Raw genomic sequence first — 19,639 nt, 5'->3', positions numbered from 1 at the left:
TAAAGGTGACTTTTAGTTTGTTTATTTAGCTCAAGCTTATCCTACCTATCAAATTTATAGCTACAAAATTGATTTTCGCACTTAACGGAAACCGTGACATTTATTGCACACTTCCATCGAAAAACTGTAAAAGTACCTTTTTTCAATTGCTTTTAGCAAGAGCTTTTATATAACACTTGAATCTCTAAAATTGAAAACTCACAACACTCCTAAATGTATTGTCGTTGAGGGCCCATAAAAGGAGATAATATTTTTGAGCGACCACAGCTTCTTTCGTTTAAGCATTCTGTAGCTTATAAGGGCTCAAGAGATAGAGGAGATGCCCTGCTTTCGTTTAAAGTGCTAAAATCGCGATTCGTACTTAGGTTCGTAAGTATCATTTTGCTTGACGCAGTCTCGAATATATTCAGTGTACAACCTACCTTAAAATTGGTCACTTCGCTCCCTCCGGGGAAAAAGGACTGCCGTTCACTGAGAGTTTTTACACTCTCGGAAGCCAACTTCCTCTAGCGCAAGGTGCTGTGTGACCCCGTCACGGTAGGAGTGAGTGTTATTGAGTTTAGAGAGAGAAAAGAACAGCGTGAAGCAGAGGAGCTGCTACGCGGAGGAGTCGAAAATCCTTTCAAATCTGGTACGAACTTGCCTGAATTTTTAATCACTACCTTTAGTATCATTCTGTGCCAGCTGGGGTACTGCTGCCACACTGACAAGTCTAAAAGGCTCTCCCTACGTTCACCAACTATCTGGTAAAAAATACAATTTTCCCGGTAAATCCGATTGCTCATATAACGAAAATATCGGTATGAATGTGTTTTTATACTTCAAAGTAAGGAAAATCTCTTTGTAGTTGGCAGTGAAATGTGCAACGTTTATATAAGTGATAGACTTACCAACAAATACTTGTACTTGCTTCTTGCTTAGCTCTCGAAAATGTCAAGACACACTGTTTCAAACATTTCGTATCTACACTTCTCGATATCTTTGTCCGATATTTGCTGTGGTGTTAGCGCGCTCCGATTTTCCTCGGGTACCGTGTGCATCGCCACTTTCAAATACGTCTCGAACCACTTTACGATAAAAACACCGCAATTATACCCGTCCTTTTGCAGCCAAGCAGAAGAGTACTTGAAATCAAAAACAAATGCCGGATCAATCAGAGGAACCACGGAACTTTTCATGATATCTTCCACTTCATCAATGTAGTCAACCTTTTGTTTTGGGTCGTAGATCCAGATTGAGCAGCTTCGAAAGTCAACAATAGCGCCACACCAATGCGCCACGTCTACTTGGATGTTTACAGGGGAAAAAACGACGCGTCCACTTGCACCTTTGCTCAGAATTTGCAGCTCAGTGTCGATCATTCTCTTTCTCTCGGCTTCCACTTTGAACCCCAAATAGACAGGGTCCACAACAAAAATTTCAGCGACACCTCCTCTGTTTTGCCCAACTGTCTGTGCTTGGTGGGCAGTATGAAGAGCTGCAACGAAAATGCATCCGTCTGATAACCATCGTGCGCCCGCGAATTTAATCAACGCATCGAAATGAATAATAGTTTCACCAATCCCAGGTTTAAATTTAGAATACATGTTCATCTGAGGCACCTTTGACAGGACATCACGTCGTGCATCGCTTTCTGGTTGCGATTGAACCTACTTAATTAGACTCCGCGTGCTTGTAATTAACTTTGAGAGAATGCCACTGCTTCATGGTATCAATATCCCGCAGTGAAAATATTCCGACATCCAGAATGCGCACAGCAATTTCTTCCTCAGTTGGTGTCTGTTGTTATTAGCCAGCTCTCGAATCGCAGCATTTTTACCAGCTTGAGCCGATTTGTCCACCAGTGCTTCAGGAATGACATACCGAACGTTGGTTTTAGTTTGCAACTCTTCTCCAGGTTTTTTTCACACGCGCCTTTGGACGTTTATACATCGCCTCCTTATCAATTGGGCGGATGGCTTAAAACACCGGTTCAATCGCCGATAGCGACAGCCTTTTCATGTGAGCATATTCGCGAAGTGTCGCAAGTGTTATATCACCCAATGAAGTCAACTGGTGCGCTAACACCTTGGTTTCTTCAATCCCTTTGCGGGCCTTGACTTTCTTAGTCGCTCTCGGTTCTTTTGGTCTTCCTGCAGGGTTGCTGGCCGGGTTTAGTTTGACAATTAGGTTTTTATCAGCGTCTCTCTTTGTGTCGAAACCTAAACTGAGGCGTCTTCGGGTCGAACGCGGAGCCATTGTTATTGTGTCTAGAGCATCTTTGACTGAATTGGTGACACTACTACCAACAGCATAAGAACTGGTGGCATGTTTACCAGCGCTCAACGTCAGCGGTGCCACCTCGTCTTCCGGATCATCCACAGACAGAGGCAGGTCGATTGTTCTGCCGCCAACGCCTTCAGAATTGGTGTCTGAATTGGTGACAGAGTCACCAGCATTTTCGACATTGGTGCTTTTCTCCACAACACATTCGTAGTTGGTGACTTGTCCACCAAAATCTAGTTCCATATCATCTCCACAACTACTGGCTTGCACAGCGTTACTGGAATTGGTGGTTTGCTCACCTACATCGCCAAAATTGGTGACATCTCCCCCAACTGTTTCAAAAATTGATGAAGTCGTGTGTACCGGAGAAACAGGAACAGCACCATCAAGCCTTGCAATTGATTCCAGCTTCGACAGATAGCTCAACCACTCGTGAGAACTCCGCGATCCTTTATCTGCAATAACTTCGGCAATTTTCTGGCAAACCGCAATTCCGGCGCGATATTTTTCGTTGTGGCCTAGAACACGAGCCGATGAAACCTCTACATTCTTCACCGTGAATCTTCTTACAGTATCTTCACCTACTTCATCGTCGCCACATTCTTCATCAGCAATTAGCCATCGGGCAGGAACAGAAGTGTAAGGTAAACGGAGCAGGCGCCTTGTTGCTGACGTCGCAAGTACATGATATGGCGACACGGAAGCGGCAATGTACGGTAAAAGCTGCAACTACACTGGCCTTCCTCCACGCTGGCAGCATACTTTTCATCTGACTTCTCGCGTGCGAGACTTACAAATGAAGGACTTTCTTCATGTGCTGAGACACAATAGGTTAACTGCTGACTAAGTTTATACTCTCCCTCCATCAAATCACAAGCATGACGCGTAGCCAGTTTCGCCAAAATGCTCATTTCGTCATCGTATTGATGGTTGTACCGGCAGCCGACACGGCGCACCTTCGCCCAGTATCCATCTTCCGCAGACTGCTGCAGGAGCGGTAAATGATCAATGCATTCGTCCATTGCCATGTGCCGATTCAAAATGTCTTTGGCGGCACCCCAACTAGCTTCTAGGCGATTGTTCGTATTGTTGTCGAGATGAGGAATACCGCCACGCTTGAACATGCACCATAAATCCTTGCAATTCAACCAATTCACTTTGAAGTAGTCCATAAACGCAGGCTTCTTTCCACACAACTGCCTCAACGCGGCGAGGTAGTGATTAAATGACTCTTTTGAGCCCGCACGAACCATCAGAGTAATCAGGGTTTTTACGTGAGTTCTCTCAAAGTTTGTGAAACCATACGTCTTCTTACTTACTTCTCGTTTCAAGTAATCAATGACGTGAAAATGGCACAAAATGACAACAGCGTCTGGAAACTCATCCTTCAACAGCGCCAGCTCAGTGAAGTCTTTGTCAATGATAATCACTCTGACATTTCTCCAAGCCGGGTTGTTCTCCTGGAATGCAGACACATCACACTGCATATTCGACCTGCTCTCTCCATCAACAAGAGCATGTTGGGCAAACGCACCACATCCAAATTTATCCGTGACCATGAAGCTGAACAGACGATATCTTTGAACACACAAAACGAAAAGAGTTGATTAGTTAACCAACTCAAGATTAATTAGTGAGCCGTACACCAATTATTTGTACCGATTGATATTGGTGCCGTAAGTTGCATCGATACAGACGGCCTCAGGAAACTTGCGAGTCATGCGCCATGAATGCAGTTTGGAACGTGATACATGACGTCAGACCGGTATGCTTATCCCTAAAGACGTTGACAGCATTTCCAGTACCCTCGCTGAAATCACTGAGAAGCTGCGAGACGCGCACATTATCATCGTCCGACGTGTACGTCTATCTCCTCATCGTGGCGATAAGGTTCCCCACATCTTTAGATAAAATTGGCTTCCCCGAAACTTCCTTGAGATACCTCAGTATTTTTTTCTTTTTCGACCCGCCTACGTGCAATTGCATAAGGTAAGACGCATACTAAAAGCAATAAATTACATCAAAATTATTACCTTGAATGAGTGTTATTACGACGATCCTCGTGCCGGGGGAGTTGACTTGACGTGCTTCGGAATACGAATAGTATACATCCTCACCGACGACGTGATTGTGCCCAGCGTAGTGAGTCGAGACTCGAATCTTTACCAGTCCATCCCTCCCCTTGACCAAATTTGTGCTTAGCTTTGCTGGACATTTGATCGAACGAATGATGTGGTTTGTACGTTTCCCTTTACCCCTTGGCTTAAAATTCCAGCCATGTGTGCAAATGAAATACTTAGCATAAATGCCAAGTGTTTCGTCCCATAACTCTGCCGTAGACCCACTCCGCGCAGCCTGTTTGGACCGAGATTTTTTCCGCTCCTTAGCTGAAATCGTGGAGCGGATTTTGTAGAGTTGGTGTGTGTCCTTCTGGTAGCTGTCAAAAGGAATAGCCTATCTTAGGAGTCCCCGCAAACCACTTTTTGGCAATATTACGTATAAGCGTACCTGTCAAATGCTTCTTGAAAGCTTTCCCACGATGAAAAAAGGCCTTGGAAGGGGGAAACTCCTGCACATGCTCATCAGCCTCTTTATTTCGTTTGTCGCCGCGTTTCCTCTGCTTCGGTGTCACGACAGACATCGTGTGCGCGTACCAACGGGTAATCTGCGTGGAATGGCTTGCTTTTCTAGGGGGGGGTCAAGCGAATGGAGCCAGAGCTTTTGTAGGAGTCCGGGTTATTACCACTTTAAATTATATGTACTGCTAATATAAAAAAGTGTAGATCCACTTAAAATGTGGACGGGACCACACACACAGAAAACGGGTCACCACCACCACCTTAAAATATACGACCACCACAATAGCACAATCACTGCCAAAGTATTGAAGTGTTGAAGATACAGAAATAGATATACACGCTCGTCGCACTGTCGCTCATGTAAAATTACGTGGAGACAAACAAAATGGAGAGTGAGAACGACGATCTTTTAGATGGAGCAGGCCAAGATCCCTGCTAAACATGCGCAACAAGCGTCCTCAGTGGCGGAGGCTCAAGCCGAACCGCTCATGTGGAGACCTGCGTTTTCGACTCTGAAATGTGAAAAGTTCTCGAGTGTTTACGTCGACTACTGAACAACAACACGCTACTATTTAAGCTGGTGCGGTGGTTCAATTTCCGCGTCGAACACGACCGAGTTCAGCTTAATAGTGTCGACATTTGAGACACTGAAGCTTCACTTGACAGCAACGAGCACAAGTGCAAAGTGGTAGAGCCAATTCCAGACTGTAGTGACCGATTCGTTCAAGACGTTGGAGAGATGCTCTTTCGCGATGCATTAGCTGTACTCGGAGCCGGACCAGACCGCAATCTTCATGCAGATGAAATAGGCCTTCCGCTTGGCAGACACGGACTGTAGCGGCGAGATCGACGCGGACGAAGTGGCAGACATGATGGAGACCATCGTCGCCCAGTCTGGCGAGGTCAAGCAAGGCGAGATCCACAAATACGTCGAGGAATTCATGCGTGTGGTGAACAGGCATTCCGATGATACAATTGCAATCATATTGAAGGTCCATGCCAAAATAAGCTATTACTACAAAAACTACAACTTAAGAAATAAATAATTGACATCAATAGTAGTTAGTGTATTGGAAAATTAACTACTTAGATGTACAGCACTGCACATTACTTTGCGTTCACGATAGCTGCTACAGTGTTTGCGTCCCAGAAACGCCGATTCATCTTCAGGAACAACACGGTTTCAAGGTGAATAGGCAGCATACGCTGGCGATGGTGGGAAAGAGTATGTTTCGCCACACTAAAAAGACGCTCCACGGTGTTTGACGTCGGCGGGATGAAAAGCACACCATCAAATACCTTCTTTGCACCGCGCCGCTTTTTTCTAGTCGCCAAGACTCTGTCGGCAAAGCCCTGTGGGCGTCCGTGCCTGGTGTCCGGTGTCGTAATTGCGGGTACCGTCTCAAATGGCTGCAACATCAGCTCCTGGCCGTTCGTCAGCTCGTCCACGGCGCCTGACAGGGCTACAACGCACGCTCGCTTGAAGTCCACGTCCTTAACAATATTTGCGTCGGCAGCAAGATACTTTTTCACAACGGAATGCTTCTCGATGAGCGCATCAAAGATATCGCGCACATCGAGAAGCGTTACGTTGTCGTCTTGAAGCTTCATGGTGGCCGACTAGAAGTCGCCAAGCTGGCAGTAAAAAAGTAGCTGCAGACTTGTTTGGTCGTGAAGGTGTTGGCGAGAGCCATGGTGAGATCAAAAATGATAGACGAGCGCCTCAGGTTCGCGTTTTGAGCGACCGTTGCTAACAGCCATTCGATTCTGTCTGGAGACCGAGCTCCGTATTTACGCAAAACAAAGCAGAAAAAACTAGATTTTACGAAAAAATAAAGTACTTTGTTGTAAATACAAAATAACTAATTGGAAAAAGTCATCCAATTTATAAAAATCAATAATTAAGTGTAAATTATTGTATTGAAGCAGCAATACAATGATTATTTCGGAATGCCTGGTGGTAACAAAGATAACAGCGGCTTGGTGTCGTTCGAAGAGCTCGTCGAGGCGCTGGAGAACGGCCTCAAGCTCGAGGTGGAGGTGTACACGCAATGTAGACCCAAGGCCTCGGCTCTGGTAGCCAGACCGGAGCATGGGCTGGCAGCTATCAATGAGAACGAGGACGATGCGGGAGATGCGAGCGATAACGACGAGTCGAAGGTCGTCGACGTGGACTCTGGCGACAAGATTCAGTCCAAACTTCCACCTTTAGGTGTGCAGGAAGCGAATTTCAACAATTCTCGAGCCGCGATGCCGTCACGTGAGAGCTAACGCAACTCGTCCAAAGCTTCGTCCGTTGCGAAGAACAAGAGAGTCTCGGCGGCTGCGTCATCGGCTCCTGCCATGTGTCGCGAGCACGACGTTCTAAATGTGGAGGAATTCTTCGGTAGCGACATCGCGGCGCAGATGAAGACTGCGTACGTGGAATGGCTGCTGGAAGAACGTTGCTACGAGAAGGTGTCGATGGAGGAGTTCTTACTTCTCAACTGTCTCGTCAGTGGGGCGGAGGGTATTGCCAAAAGTCTCATAGAGATGGCAGAGATCGTCGTAGCCTCCTAACGAGAAAATTCGCATAGATATATCGAAAACAATACATTTTTCTTTTTGATGAGGCCACAAAAGTCACTGTCTTGTGGCCTCAACTACAGCGTCTTTGTAGCCTGGAAGGTCTTGCTTTGATCCAGACCTGCTTCATCACGCGCGTGTAGAGTTCCGGACGGTAACCGAGTGGGAACAAAATCTCGAGCTACACGAACATCGGAGCGGTGATCAGAGCCTGGTCCAGGCTGTCGAAGAGTGCCGGTTTGCGACGATCGAAGACGCCGTGACCAATGAGCTGCAGGATCTAGGCTGTGGGCGTGGATGGCCAATGCGTGCATACTGTGCACGTCCATGGCCTTGGCACCCTCGACAACGAAGTAGTTGGCAAGTACGATCCAGACGGAGATGATGGCGACGACTCCCAAAGTGCCAGTACTTTGACTACGAGCGCGACCCAATCACGCACTTCTTCATGTCGAGCTCATTGCACTGCACCAGCAAACATGGTAGATAACGCAGACTCAACATGCTAGAAACGTTCATTTTATAACATCAATGAACGTACTTGTGCTTTTCTTGGAGCTGCGTTGGTGGTCGGTCTTGGGTGCCGCTGCTCTGGACGGCGTGTGGTGCTGGAGCTCTTGGGCTCAAGTTGGAGAGTGACACTGGAAAGCTAACTTAATGGCAAAGGGGCACGTGGACTCCACCGTCCCAGCCACAACCTCGTAGAGTGTGGTCTCTGCTCGGATTCCAGCCGAAGTGTAGTGCCATGGCACGCTACAAGGGAAAGTGAGGCGTCATTGACAGCGACTTGTTGTTGCTGCAACTACAACATGATCACTACAACTTAGTGCTCGAATCACTTCACCTATGCTAACGATTCGAACAAAAGCACTGACATGGAGTGTTTATTAGCTTTGTGCTAAGTGTTACTGCTTCCTAAATGTGTGGACACTCCACTTTTATTTTGTGAGTGATAGCTGTCCACCATTCGTGTGCATTCTCCATTTATTTTGGTGGCGGCTCCAACTTATTTGACACCTACCTCGCTTTTGTAGCCGCTCAAAAATATCAAAATTTGAATTTCTGAAATCGAATACCGGTATCACAATATCCCTTTTTATACTCGAAATAGTTGATTCTAAAATGACAAGCGATATTTGAGGTATTTTATTATTAAAATAATTTACCCGTTACATAATCGCTCGACCCTGAATTTGGGCTTACAGTATCTGCGGCGTCCCGACACAGATGCATTACTTGCTCTACGACAACGAGAGCGATCATGAAATGCGTGGACCACTGAAGAGGAGCGACGTTACTTGCAGCGCTGGTCATTTGGACGTTGTCCGTTGGTTCAGTTTGCGACCAGTCGATCGCTGCTTCAGCTTTGACAGTTAAGTTAGGTGAGAGTCAGGAGAGTTCAAATTGTCGGCAGTAGCAACGTACCGTGACGAAGATAATGGCTGTCTCTGGGGCTGCAGTGCGTAGTCGGCGAAACAGTTAGCTCTGAACACGCCACTCCGAGTCGCAGAAGTTGCGTAGCCCGTTTCAGAGCTGGCGGCGTGCCTGAGCTGCGATCGTAGGCGAATAAAATCAAGCTGCACGCGCTCATTAAATATCTATAAGCCGTGAATCACGTGACACGGCGTGATGGCACGCGGCTAGCAGCGGCAAGGAAGAGACCGAACCCATTTGCTTCACCAAAAACCAGTGGCCGATATCAAGTGCATTCTGTAGCGGGAACACTTGATATCGCACAGCTACTGAACATCGTTGCGTTCGTAATAATGTATTAGCCACTTCGATGTAATACATGTAGCTATTATGTGGCACTGAAGAATTAGCTGAAGAAGGTGGAAAGTGAAGCCAAAAACTGTGGTCCGAGCCTCTAGGATCTCACAATGTGAGTCACATCAATTTACATGTATTCGGTGATGATGGAATGCTGTCTAGTTGACGGTAGGTAATGAATTGCGATGGTCACATCAACCTGAATCCGTTAAGATGTTAGGTACCCTGAACTTCAAAGTGGCATTTTACTGTTTGGTCTCTAAAATCAGCCCAACTTTGCGAAGTTTGAGCCGCAAAATGAACAAACGTGCAGCGAATCGCAGCCTGCGATCTCGGGCTTTGGCTTGCGCCACGTCGTCACAACGATGGCAACAATCATCCTCTAAATATAATAACAACTTACAAAAATATTATATGGCGCTGGATACAACGGCACTCGGAGCCGGATACTTTTAATAGGTGTTCGTTGATCAGTCCCCGGATATGAGCGCTCAATGCTGCTCTATGGAATATGGACGAGTGGCTGACGGTCAACCTCACCGGCGATGAGGTTCGAGAGGAAGTAGAAGGCGGAAGCAGAGGAGCTGCGGGCAACGTGAGCATTTGTCTACCGTTTCATGCATGGCCTGACTCAACGCAGCAGCTTGTGCCAAATCCCCGAATCTCGATGCTAGATGCTGAAAAAGACTCTATCATAGCGCCACGTGTTTTCCGCGACGCCACCTCGCTGGTAGGATAAGTGACTGGAGGAGAAGAACTGCTAGGAATGGCAGGCAATACCGATAGGGTGCGCTTAGCCGAAGGGCTATTCTTAGTCGCCATCATCTTGCTGTCCTTGTGCGAGGTTGCTTTTGACGTTTTGGCAGTTTGACGTTTCCATAGCACCCTTAGTGAATTCAAGTCATTTGACGAGGCGTCGCCGGTTGAAGTGAAGGAGTGATGGTCTTTGCAACAGTTACACATGGCATAACCGCGATGGGGTTAACCACTTGCTCGCTTGCCCAGTACCGAATCTGCGCTCTGGGCCACAGGTGACTCGACGAATCGCCGTAATTGGCAATCGATAGCAATGGCGCGCGGTAGGGTCTCGCGCGCGGTGGCGCGACTGTTGCGGCCTTTTCACCGTCGAGACAGCAAAGCGGCGGCCGACGACACGTCCTCGAAGCGCCAGCGCGGCTCCATTTCGTCAACAACCAACACTTCGTCAACATGCTCTACGTCCTCGTCGTCTTCACGCAATAGCAGTGGCTTCCGAGGTGCAACGAGCGCGCGCGTCTTCCCGCTCAAGAGCGACGGCGACAGCATCCCACACACGGTTCTCATGCCTCCCGCCTTCTTCCGGCAGTTGCGCGCACTCGTGGAGCAGACGAACGCACTGACCACAGGAGAGTATCGCGCGAGCCAAAAGGACCCGGAGCCCTCGCTAAACACCTCTAGAACCTCGATTCGCTGGAGAGGAGACTTCACCACCAAGACACTCGATAAGCTTGTCAGTATCCTTACAGAGGATGACACAGATGGCTTTGGTAGCGCCATTGGCAGGCGCTCGGCAAAGCCAATTCCTTTAGAAGCTGCTGCTAAGGCCATGCTACAGCTGTGGAAATGCTGCATGCAGATCCTGGACGTGCTAGCGGATGGCGCAGCTCCTGAACCATCGCTACGACATACGATGGCTCACTCGAGAGACGTTGCCATCGCAGCTGCAAACGAGAAGAAGCACCTACTAGAGCAGGCAGCATTGACGCTGCTGGCCTTGGTGATCAGGAGACAAGAGTTCGATGCTCTGTTGGTTGCCGTTGGTCGCGGAGGCTGCAAGAGCCACAAACCAACAGAAGAAGCGAGACACGGGAAGTCTCGGCTGTCGAGACGACTCTCTCGCCAATCGCGTCGATCACGCAGCGTCTCCGCATCAGCAAAGAGTGGGAACCAGGCATCGTTGACCTCAAACCCGACGAGTCAACCGAGAAAGAGTAAGCGCGGACAAGACCGCAATGTGCGACTCTGTGACTCTGTCCACCACTTCTTAGAGTTGCACCAGTCGACACTACAATTCGCCTTTGAGACGGTGCATGGTCCAATCGATTTCAGTGGCAGCAACACGGAGTTCAACGCGCTCGATCAGCATCAAGAACTCTTATCTGCTCTCGTAGCCACGAGCTACATGCGTGTGCCGCGACTACGCAGCCACATTCTTGACAGCCTGAGTAACCTCGTTCCATCGACTGCTTTTAGCAGCACGCGATCGATGTCGCTCTCGTTTGTAAATTCGCGCGGACGCGGCAGATCTCTATACGATGACAAGCTGCGACTCACGCCATACAACTGGCATTTGGGCACGTACGCGCAGTGCCAAAACCTTCTAACGACTGTGAACCGTGAAGATCGCTGGGCTACTTCCGCTCAAATGCTCAACCAGCTTATGGCCGACACAGATGGCTGCATGCTGGTGCTCGCGCAGATCTTCGAACAGGTCACAGGCCAACAAGTTGTAGGATGCACCAATTGGAAATGCATCCCTGGCGCTGAGTTGCTGAAAGACGCGACACTAGAAGTGGCCAAGAGCTTATTTCATACGGAGCTTCAGCAGCGAGAGCCCAAGTGGCAAGATGTGGTAGACGAGAAAGTCAACAACGAAACTGCCTCAGCAGCCGAGAAACAGCCATTCCGTGACTCTTTTTCACTTCTGGATGGAGATCTGGAGGAAATCAACACTCCAACTGCGTACTTTGCCGTTCAGGTGACATCAATGATGCACGAGAACGTTGGGTTCATCCACGAATACCTCATGGCGATTCTGCGCTCGACCAACTACATGCTGCCACACCACGTCAATCTGTGTCTGCAATACATGGAGAAGTTGATGCTAGAGTTCCCGTCATTCTTTGCCAACGAGACAGCAGCGCAAGACTTCCTGGCACTCTCCTCATTGGAAACCTCCAATCCTCACAACCAGCCACAACAAGAACATGCGTGCGCCGACATCGAGACACTTCGCTACGTCTTTTCGTGTCTCTTGGACTCGGAGCACTTTGAGATCCTGAAGGCAACGGAGCTGTTCCTACTCAGGAACTTTATGGGTCTTTCAGTCTCGCTGCAGATGCAGCTCACGGACTTGCTAGCTGTGCACGTTAAACGCCTCTTCCTGCACTGGAATCGCGATGTCCGTTACTGTTTCTACCACATCCTGCTGTACTTGACGTACCCTGGCAACCGCCTCGTACTGGGCGCCAAGTCGGACGAGGCCCTCATGGGTGCCGAGGCTTCTCGGCTGTTTGAGATCCCAGGACTCGTGCGTACAGGCAGCACTGTAACTTGGGAGGCATTCGACGTCCCGCTTCACCAGATCGTTACCCGCTACACACAGGTGGCCAAGCGAAAGCAGCTTGGACGACAAGCGCCCTCCTGGGTGGACGCTGTGCCTTGTGCTGTACTGCAGCGCTCTGTCACCGAGTACAAGTCACACGTGAAAACGTACTTCGCCTACGCGCAGCAGATTTCCATGCACCAGCGTGTACCAACGCCTGTGTTCTCTGTCAAGACGGGAGAGAACGATTCCGTCCCTGTTTCAACTGACAGTGCTCTCGCAGCTGCTTCATTAGCGTGAAGAGTGCCGATAGAATAGTATCGATAGAACAATTTATATAAGAACTGCCAGGTTTTTTTTTGCATAGCCGCGCGAATTTAACCTGTTTTATCTCCTGATTTGAATTTGGCAGGGTAAAAAACAGGCTGTAAGATAAAATTCACCTGTAATAAAACGGGAAAATGACAAAATGTGAGTGGATACACTAAAGTTGTGACAGAAAGTTAAAGGTGTGCCAAAACGTGAGCAAAGTGGGGTCGGTATCGCCGGTAGGTGTACCAAGTGAAACCCGCGTCAGTAAGTGAGGAATTTAGGGAACAAACGTCACAATGTGTGTCCAAATGATTGAATGGCTGAAACAAGGTGAACCGGACTTAAACCCAGAAACCCGTTGTATACTAATGTTCGCCATGCGTATGAAGACCCAAATTGTACACTCTTGTGGAGTATGGCACACCAAGTATCAGATGGCATTGCCTGAACAGACTCAGCGAATACCGAGAGGAGGCGCGTGCCTCGATGGCTCGTGTTTCGCTCTCGCGTGCCTCCAAGACATATCGGCAAAGCGACTGGCAACAGTGAGCGGGCCTCCAAGACATATCGGCAACGCGACTGGCAACAGTGAGCGGGCGGCACACGCCGGCGATCAGGCGTAGCCGGTGGCACGCGGCTACTAAAGCAGCAGCAGGAAGGACAGGTACTGCTGCCGCAGGAGCTCGTAGATAGAGATAGTTTGAGAACTCTTTGACTAATCTCACTTCGCAGCTTGGTATACAGCGCGCAATACGTCATAGCTTTTAAGTACCAAAACCACTTATTACGACTGAGGGACGCAAAATGACGGAGGACATCGACGACATCGCTGATGGATTGGACAGCGGCGATGAGGAAAACACTATTCAGGTCGGAATGACTTTTGATACTACTTCACATGCTCTTCATGCTGTTCAAGACTACGCCTTATATCATGGGAGGTCTGTACAGTACGCGTTTTACGTGCGTGTCTATACTCAGTACTGCGACCTCTGCAGCATAACTTGGTTTCATGCAATACCAGTGTCTGGTGAGCCACTAGAATACACCGCTACAGGTCCGGATTACCTAGCCCAGCTCGTACTTGAGCAGGAAATGGATGGATTTTCAGTGAGCGATCTGCAGGCCTATTACACGACGTGGCTGTGTTTGTAATATATCCCCCTGAGTCAGAATAATTAGCGCGAGTTAACCTGACTTTTTTCCTTGAGTCCGAATAGCTCGTGCGAGTTAATCTGACTTTCTCGCTGAGTCAGAATAACTCGCGCGAGTTATGCTGACTTTCTCCCCGATTCACATTAAGTCGCGCGAGTTAATCTGAATTATCTGAGTCTGATTCGTTTTGAACGGCTGGTTCCGATGGTCAATCCCGAATTAAGGGCGCGATGTCCAAGCGCACGTGCACCCAGCGGGCCGAGAGAAGATAGAGCTGCTGAAAAAGTGGAAAGCTTATCCAGAATGGACTGCAGCAGACGCTTCGCGAGAGCTAAACGTCAAGGAGCCTACTCTGCGTGGATGAAAACAACAGTATTAGGATAAACTAGACTGGGGGCTCTGTGATTACCAGTATCGTCTCCCAATTGGGATTGGCTCCCACCGACCAACAAGGGATTTGCTGAATGCCAAGTTGCGACAGTAAGTGAGTCGGTACGAAAGCTGTGTTCACCATCTTCGTCTGTGATCATTTTACACTTTCTGTCACAACTTTCATGTATCCACTCACCTGGTGTCATTTTCCCGTAATAAAACCGTAATATAAATAAATGGATGTTCTTTGTTTTTCTGCAGCTCTTGAATACTCACTAAATGATTCATATAGAGATCTGCGCGTCCATTTTATATCGAAGTCGGCCCCAAAGTAATCATGGTGCTTGGACGACATCCGGCTGCAAGCTGAGCTGTAGCTCCGTCTTCGTTGCGTGTCCGGTTACATACCAGGTTGCGCACCAGGTGTAAGTGCAGGTGTGATAAGATGGATTGTATCCTTTCCTTTTATTTTGGTGTCATGATTTACACCAGGTTTTTCAAACAGGTTTCTGCCAGGTTTTCGAACTTGTTTTTTTTTCAATACTGCTTTGGTTTTAGGCTGGAAACCAGGTTGATGCCGGTCGCTTACCAGGTTTGAGCACTTTGTGTTTATTCAAGGCGTCGATAGCTTCTTCACGTTTTCTCTCTGTCTTTCATGGACAAGTTTCTTTTCATGTCTGGTGCGTCTTTTGCACAGGTACTTACGCTATAACGGGAATACGTACACACCAATTACACAGAGTAAACAAATGTATTACAGATTAAGCAGGGCTGCTAGCACACGTAGCCGGAAGATATTGAGTCCAGCGTCCTCATGCGCACTCTTCACATTTTCGTCAAGCAGTCTCCACATGAAGTTCAGAATGTATATTCCGCAGCTGTTTCCATCGTCTTGCGTCGGCGACGCGATTAAAACCAGTTTGAAGCTACTGAACGCTTGATCTTTAGTGATGCTGCTCTGAAGCTTGGTGAGAAACGTGATGTAGTCTTGGTCCCCCAGCGGATCGTAGACAAAAATGCTCTTCGTCGTCGTGTTGATAATAATCGCAGTCCAATGCACTTGCGCAAAGTTAACAGGTATAAACACCAATCTGGAAGTGATAGACGTATATTTGTCCAACAAACCAGCCGGCACGTCGACCCCCTTGACCTTTCTGTTGAGCTTAAATCCTGCAGTTGTAACCACGGTCACGCTATGATTTCTTTTCCAAATCTCTCCCATTGCTTCAAATATCTTTGAGCTTATCCAGTCCTTCGGTTGGAGTCTGTACAGCGTTGAGTAATCCAAATCACCGATATTACCCTCCACGATTTTAAATGGATGCGCTTGTAGAACGCGCTTAAGAACTTCTTCTGCTTGTTTCTTTCGGACGCGTACACACTTCAACCACTCCACTAGTCTCTTGCCCATCACAACAGTCTCTTTCATTGTCCATGCCCTCTGCATGCAGTCGACTTGATACAGCGAAAAATTGCCAATACCGGTAATCTTGACGTATGGGGGTTCTTCATCGGTTTGGCTTGGCAACGGAACTGCGCCAGACTCGTAGATTACATCTAAGGATTTTTTCACTAATGGAGCAGGCAGTAGGAACGGTAGAGCAGCGCTCAGAATCGGCTTCTTATCTCCACCAACTTTTGGATGCTTACAGGCAGCACTCTCATACTGTACTGGATAAACATCCAGCAATTCGAAAATATCAGTAAAACTGATGTTTATGTCGCCAAGGATGCGCGCAACAACCCCGACGTCCTCGAATGATAGCGCTCCGCCTTTCTCCAGTCGTGTATTGAATTTCTTACGCGCTGTGGCTCGTTTCTTGGAGTTTTGCGCTGCAGTTGTTTTCGGTCGCCCAGCCCGCCGCACCTTCTTGCTCAAATTGATGGGCTTTGGTGGATTCTCATCTAGTACATCGGGTGTACCCACAGGATTCGTAACAGGATTTACTACACGATCTGTAACATGTTTACTGCCAGATGACAATACAGGTTCTTCCTCAGGTTTCTTTACAGACACCTCACCCGGGTTCATTACAGGTTTTTCTTCATGCTCACTTCCAGGTTTTTCATCAGGTTGAACCTCCAAATTTTGTTCTAGAGGTTCTACAACTGCGTCATCCGTGACCTCGCCTTCATCTTCTTTTTCGTCGTCTCCATTCTCAACTCCATCCAACTCGTTTAAAGAATGCTCGGCAGATTGATGACATGGCTTCTCTGCAGGTTGCGTACCAGGTTTTTCCACACATTGAACTACAGGATTTTTCACAGGCTCACCTGCAGGTATCTCCACAGGTTGCAAACCAGTGCGCAGTCGGCCCAGGTAGTCTTTCAGGTACTCCATCTCTTTGCTGGAAAGTCGCATCGGCAAGTCAGCTAGCTCCTGTGCTACACGGTTTAGCAGATTCCTTGATATGCTGTATTTTTGGCTACTATCCAGCACCGAATCCACGTTGTACTCCCCGATAGGTTTGGTAGTCTTTGAGTAATTGAAAACATCCACGTGTGGCAAGCTTGTCAAAGACAACGAATCCTTAATTAACCATCTCGAGTGAATGTAGGACACTGGAATACACGGAACAAGTCCAGCAAAGTGGCGAAAGCATATCACATGGCGGCATGGAAGCTTGAGAGTTGTCGAAAAATCACAATCACAAATCCAGTCAACCTTGCTAAATGAGTATCGTTTCAAACCCCGCTCCACTTCCACTGTGTTGTCAGAGGTTGCGTTAAATGTGTACAGCCGGACCGCGACGTCGGAGATAGCGAGCTCATACTCAGGCTGCAGCGTAGATGCTACCCAAGGTGTACACAGACGTAATACCAAATTAAGTTCTTGATCGTAGCCGTAATGTGTCCACGCCCCCTCAAACGCCATCTTGCCAGACTTTCATTATCGCATCGACCCTGAGCTCAAAGAAGAGACTCCAGACACTCCTTCATTGAACAACTACCGTCAAGATCGAGTTTGATCTTTCCAAAGTTCGACTCGATACGGTTGTTCGTATTGTTACGAAAATGCGGCAATGTTTGACGTTTGTAGTGTGTCCACATATCCTTGCTTTCATCCCAGTTTTGACAAAAGTACTCCCAAAACGACACGTTGCCTTGAGCGCAAGAAAACGTCTCTAAAAGATAAACATTCTTAGCGTAGACCTCTTCTGAAGTAGCGTCCACCAAGTTAGCGAAGAGATGACCCATGGCATCGTATTCACTTGGCGAATAACGCCCGAAGCGCGCCTCACGGACAACTCCACGTAAAAACTTCAACACATGGAAATGGCAGAGCAAAACTGTCGCTTCAGGAAAAGCTTCACGGATCACAGAGATCTCCGTCATGTCTTTATCGACCATCACGACACGGAGTGCGTCCCAACCAACGTTGGCAGTCTTGAAGTGAATAAGAGCTTTGCGCATGTGCCAGTCGGAATTCGTTTCAATTAACGAATGCTGCACGAATTGCCCTCGACCGAACGCATCCATAACCATTAAGCTGCAAAGTTGGTAGTCATATCTGAAGGTACAAACGTGAACTGAATTAGTAAGGATTAAAACCTGGTTTATAACTGATACTCAACCTGGCCAATCACCTATGTGAAAGCCTGGTGTCTAACCCGGCATAAACCTGGAATGAAACCTGGCAAATTCCCTATGAAAACTTTACCTGTTGGTTTTGTGGGTACAGTCAACCAACAAGAGCTCTGGAAACCTGGCGAACGTGGCTCGCATACGTCTCGTAGTCAGAGAAATAGCACCGGTCTCTCCGGAAGATGTATCCCGCACACTAACCACATTGTCTTTGTCCTTTTCACAAAACCCCATAAGAAACTCTGCAACAGCCAAATCGTCGTCTGCTTCTTCACGCATTTCATTGCGAATCTTGACGAGGAGGTTAGCCACGTCCTTGCGCGTCACCTTGTAGCTTGAATAGTCACGAATGGACTCGTAAATGCGCAAACTTTTACCGCCCGCTCAAACCATCAGCTGGAGGTCTACAACAATAGGCTCACACATCGGTATCTGCCGATTATGTGGACAGTTTTCGAACACCACTTCGGATAGCGCGTGGTTGTGCGTATATATAGGGTTCTTCACCTCTACAATCCACTTGCCCTTGACGAAAATACTTTCGACTGTGAATCGAAACGGACAGCCAGTACCACGAAGTCGATACTGTTGCCGCTTTCCCATACCACGGCGCCGAGATTTCGCTCCATGGGTGCAAATATACCTGCGTCGCCACCGCGGTAAGTCGTCAGGTAAGTAGCGGACGCCCCGGCCACTCTTCGCACGTTTGGACTCACGCAGCTGCTTGTTGCGCTTCGACACACTCTCTGCTTCTTGAACGACTAGATGCGCGTTCTCCTCCTCGCAGTAATTAACTCGATACCTCTCCCAAGCGTCCCAACTGGCGTGGAGCCGCTTCAGCTCCTTCCCTTCAAATGAATCTTCCTGGAGTAAGAGATCGTCGAGTGAGTCTTCGCTGCCCTCCCGAACTAACTGCGTGCCCTGGGCTAGCTGCGTCCGGTCCGTGTCTTCATTGTCGTCGCCTGAACTATCTCCTCCTCCACCGAACGTTGACACAGCTTCGTCGTCTTCGTCGGAGTCGACGTCTTCCACATTACACAGTTTCCGCTTCATTGTGGGCTTTCGGCGCAAATTGAGAAATGAGAGGCCAGGAGAACGTTTCACCGCCCACCGTTGTACAAAATCTTAAGATTTGATAGGGTAAGGGGAATCTTTGCACATCATTGTAATTTACTTTTAATTACATTCTGGTCAATACCGTACTGATTACCTGGTCAATACCCTGGTCATTTGTCGCACGGCTATGTAAAAACAGTAGATTTTCCGTTTATATAATGTGCATCGTGCTATTACAATGCAGTTATAATACCGAGAGCTTACAAGGCAACGTTGCATGATGTTGGCTTTCAGTGGTCGATCGTTCTGGCCAATAGATTACGTCCATTCTCAGCCTTAAATGCGATCAACGGTGGCCATGTGTGAGCTATAAAACTTACCTGCGTGTCGAGCGCCAGTGCATTGCAGTCTGCCAGTGTCCGGTGCCCCCATCTACGAGCCACCGTCCACTGCCAGTGTCTGCAAAGACACATCCCAAGGACACTCATGCGCCTGGCAGTGCAGCTTGCGGCTGTACTACAACCGGCTACACTGAGTACACATGCGTACAATGGCGAAGGACTATACCAAGGACTGTATGCACAAGGACATCGTTGGCTGTGCGCTGCCAAGATGGTGTACTCAAACGAGAGTGCATTTATCTAGAATTTAGTATTGACTTATTTGCTATTTGTAT

At 48.0% G+C, this 19,639-nt stretch overlaps 2 protein-coding genes across 2 annotated transcripts; one reads left to right on the top strand and one right to left on the bottom strand.

Annotated features, from left to right (window-relative positions):
* Positions 1-917: 917 nt before the first annotated feature.
* PITG_12509 (uncharacterized protein) lies at positions 918-2,508 on the bottom strand (the record flags this gene model as incomplete). The annotated part of the gene is made up of 3 exons (XM_002900344.1): positions 918-1,498; positions 2,040-2,132; positions 2,316-2,508. 3 exons carry the CDS (start codon positions 2,506-2,508, stop codon positions 918-920), a joined length of 867 nt encoding a protein of 288 aa, XP_002900390.1.
* A 7,686-nt stretch (positions 2,509-10,194) lies between these two features.
* On the top strand, positions 10,195-12,783 carry PITG_12507 (cleavage induced hypothetical protein; the record flags this gene model as incomplete). Its single annotated transcript, XM_002900343.1, has 2 exons — positions 10,195-11,079; positions 11,155-12,783. 2 exons carry the CDS (start codon positions 10,249-10,251, stop codon positions 12,781-12,783), a joined length of 2,460 nt encoding a protein of 819 aa, XP_002900389.1.
* Between the last annotated feature and the right edge of the window lie 6,856 nt (positions 12,784-19,639).

This window comes from Phytophthora infestans, genomic scaffold, assembly GCF_000142945.1.
Source record: "Phytophthora infestans T30-4 supercont1.26 genomic scaffold, whole genome shotgun sequence".
NCBI lineage: Eukaryota > Oomycota > Peronosporomycetes > Peronosporales > Peronosporaceae > Phytophthora > Phytophthora infestans.
The sequence above is the reverse complement of the archived record's forward strand: the minus strand, read 5'-3'. Positions and strand labels throughout refer to the sequence as shown.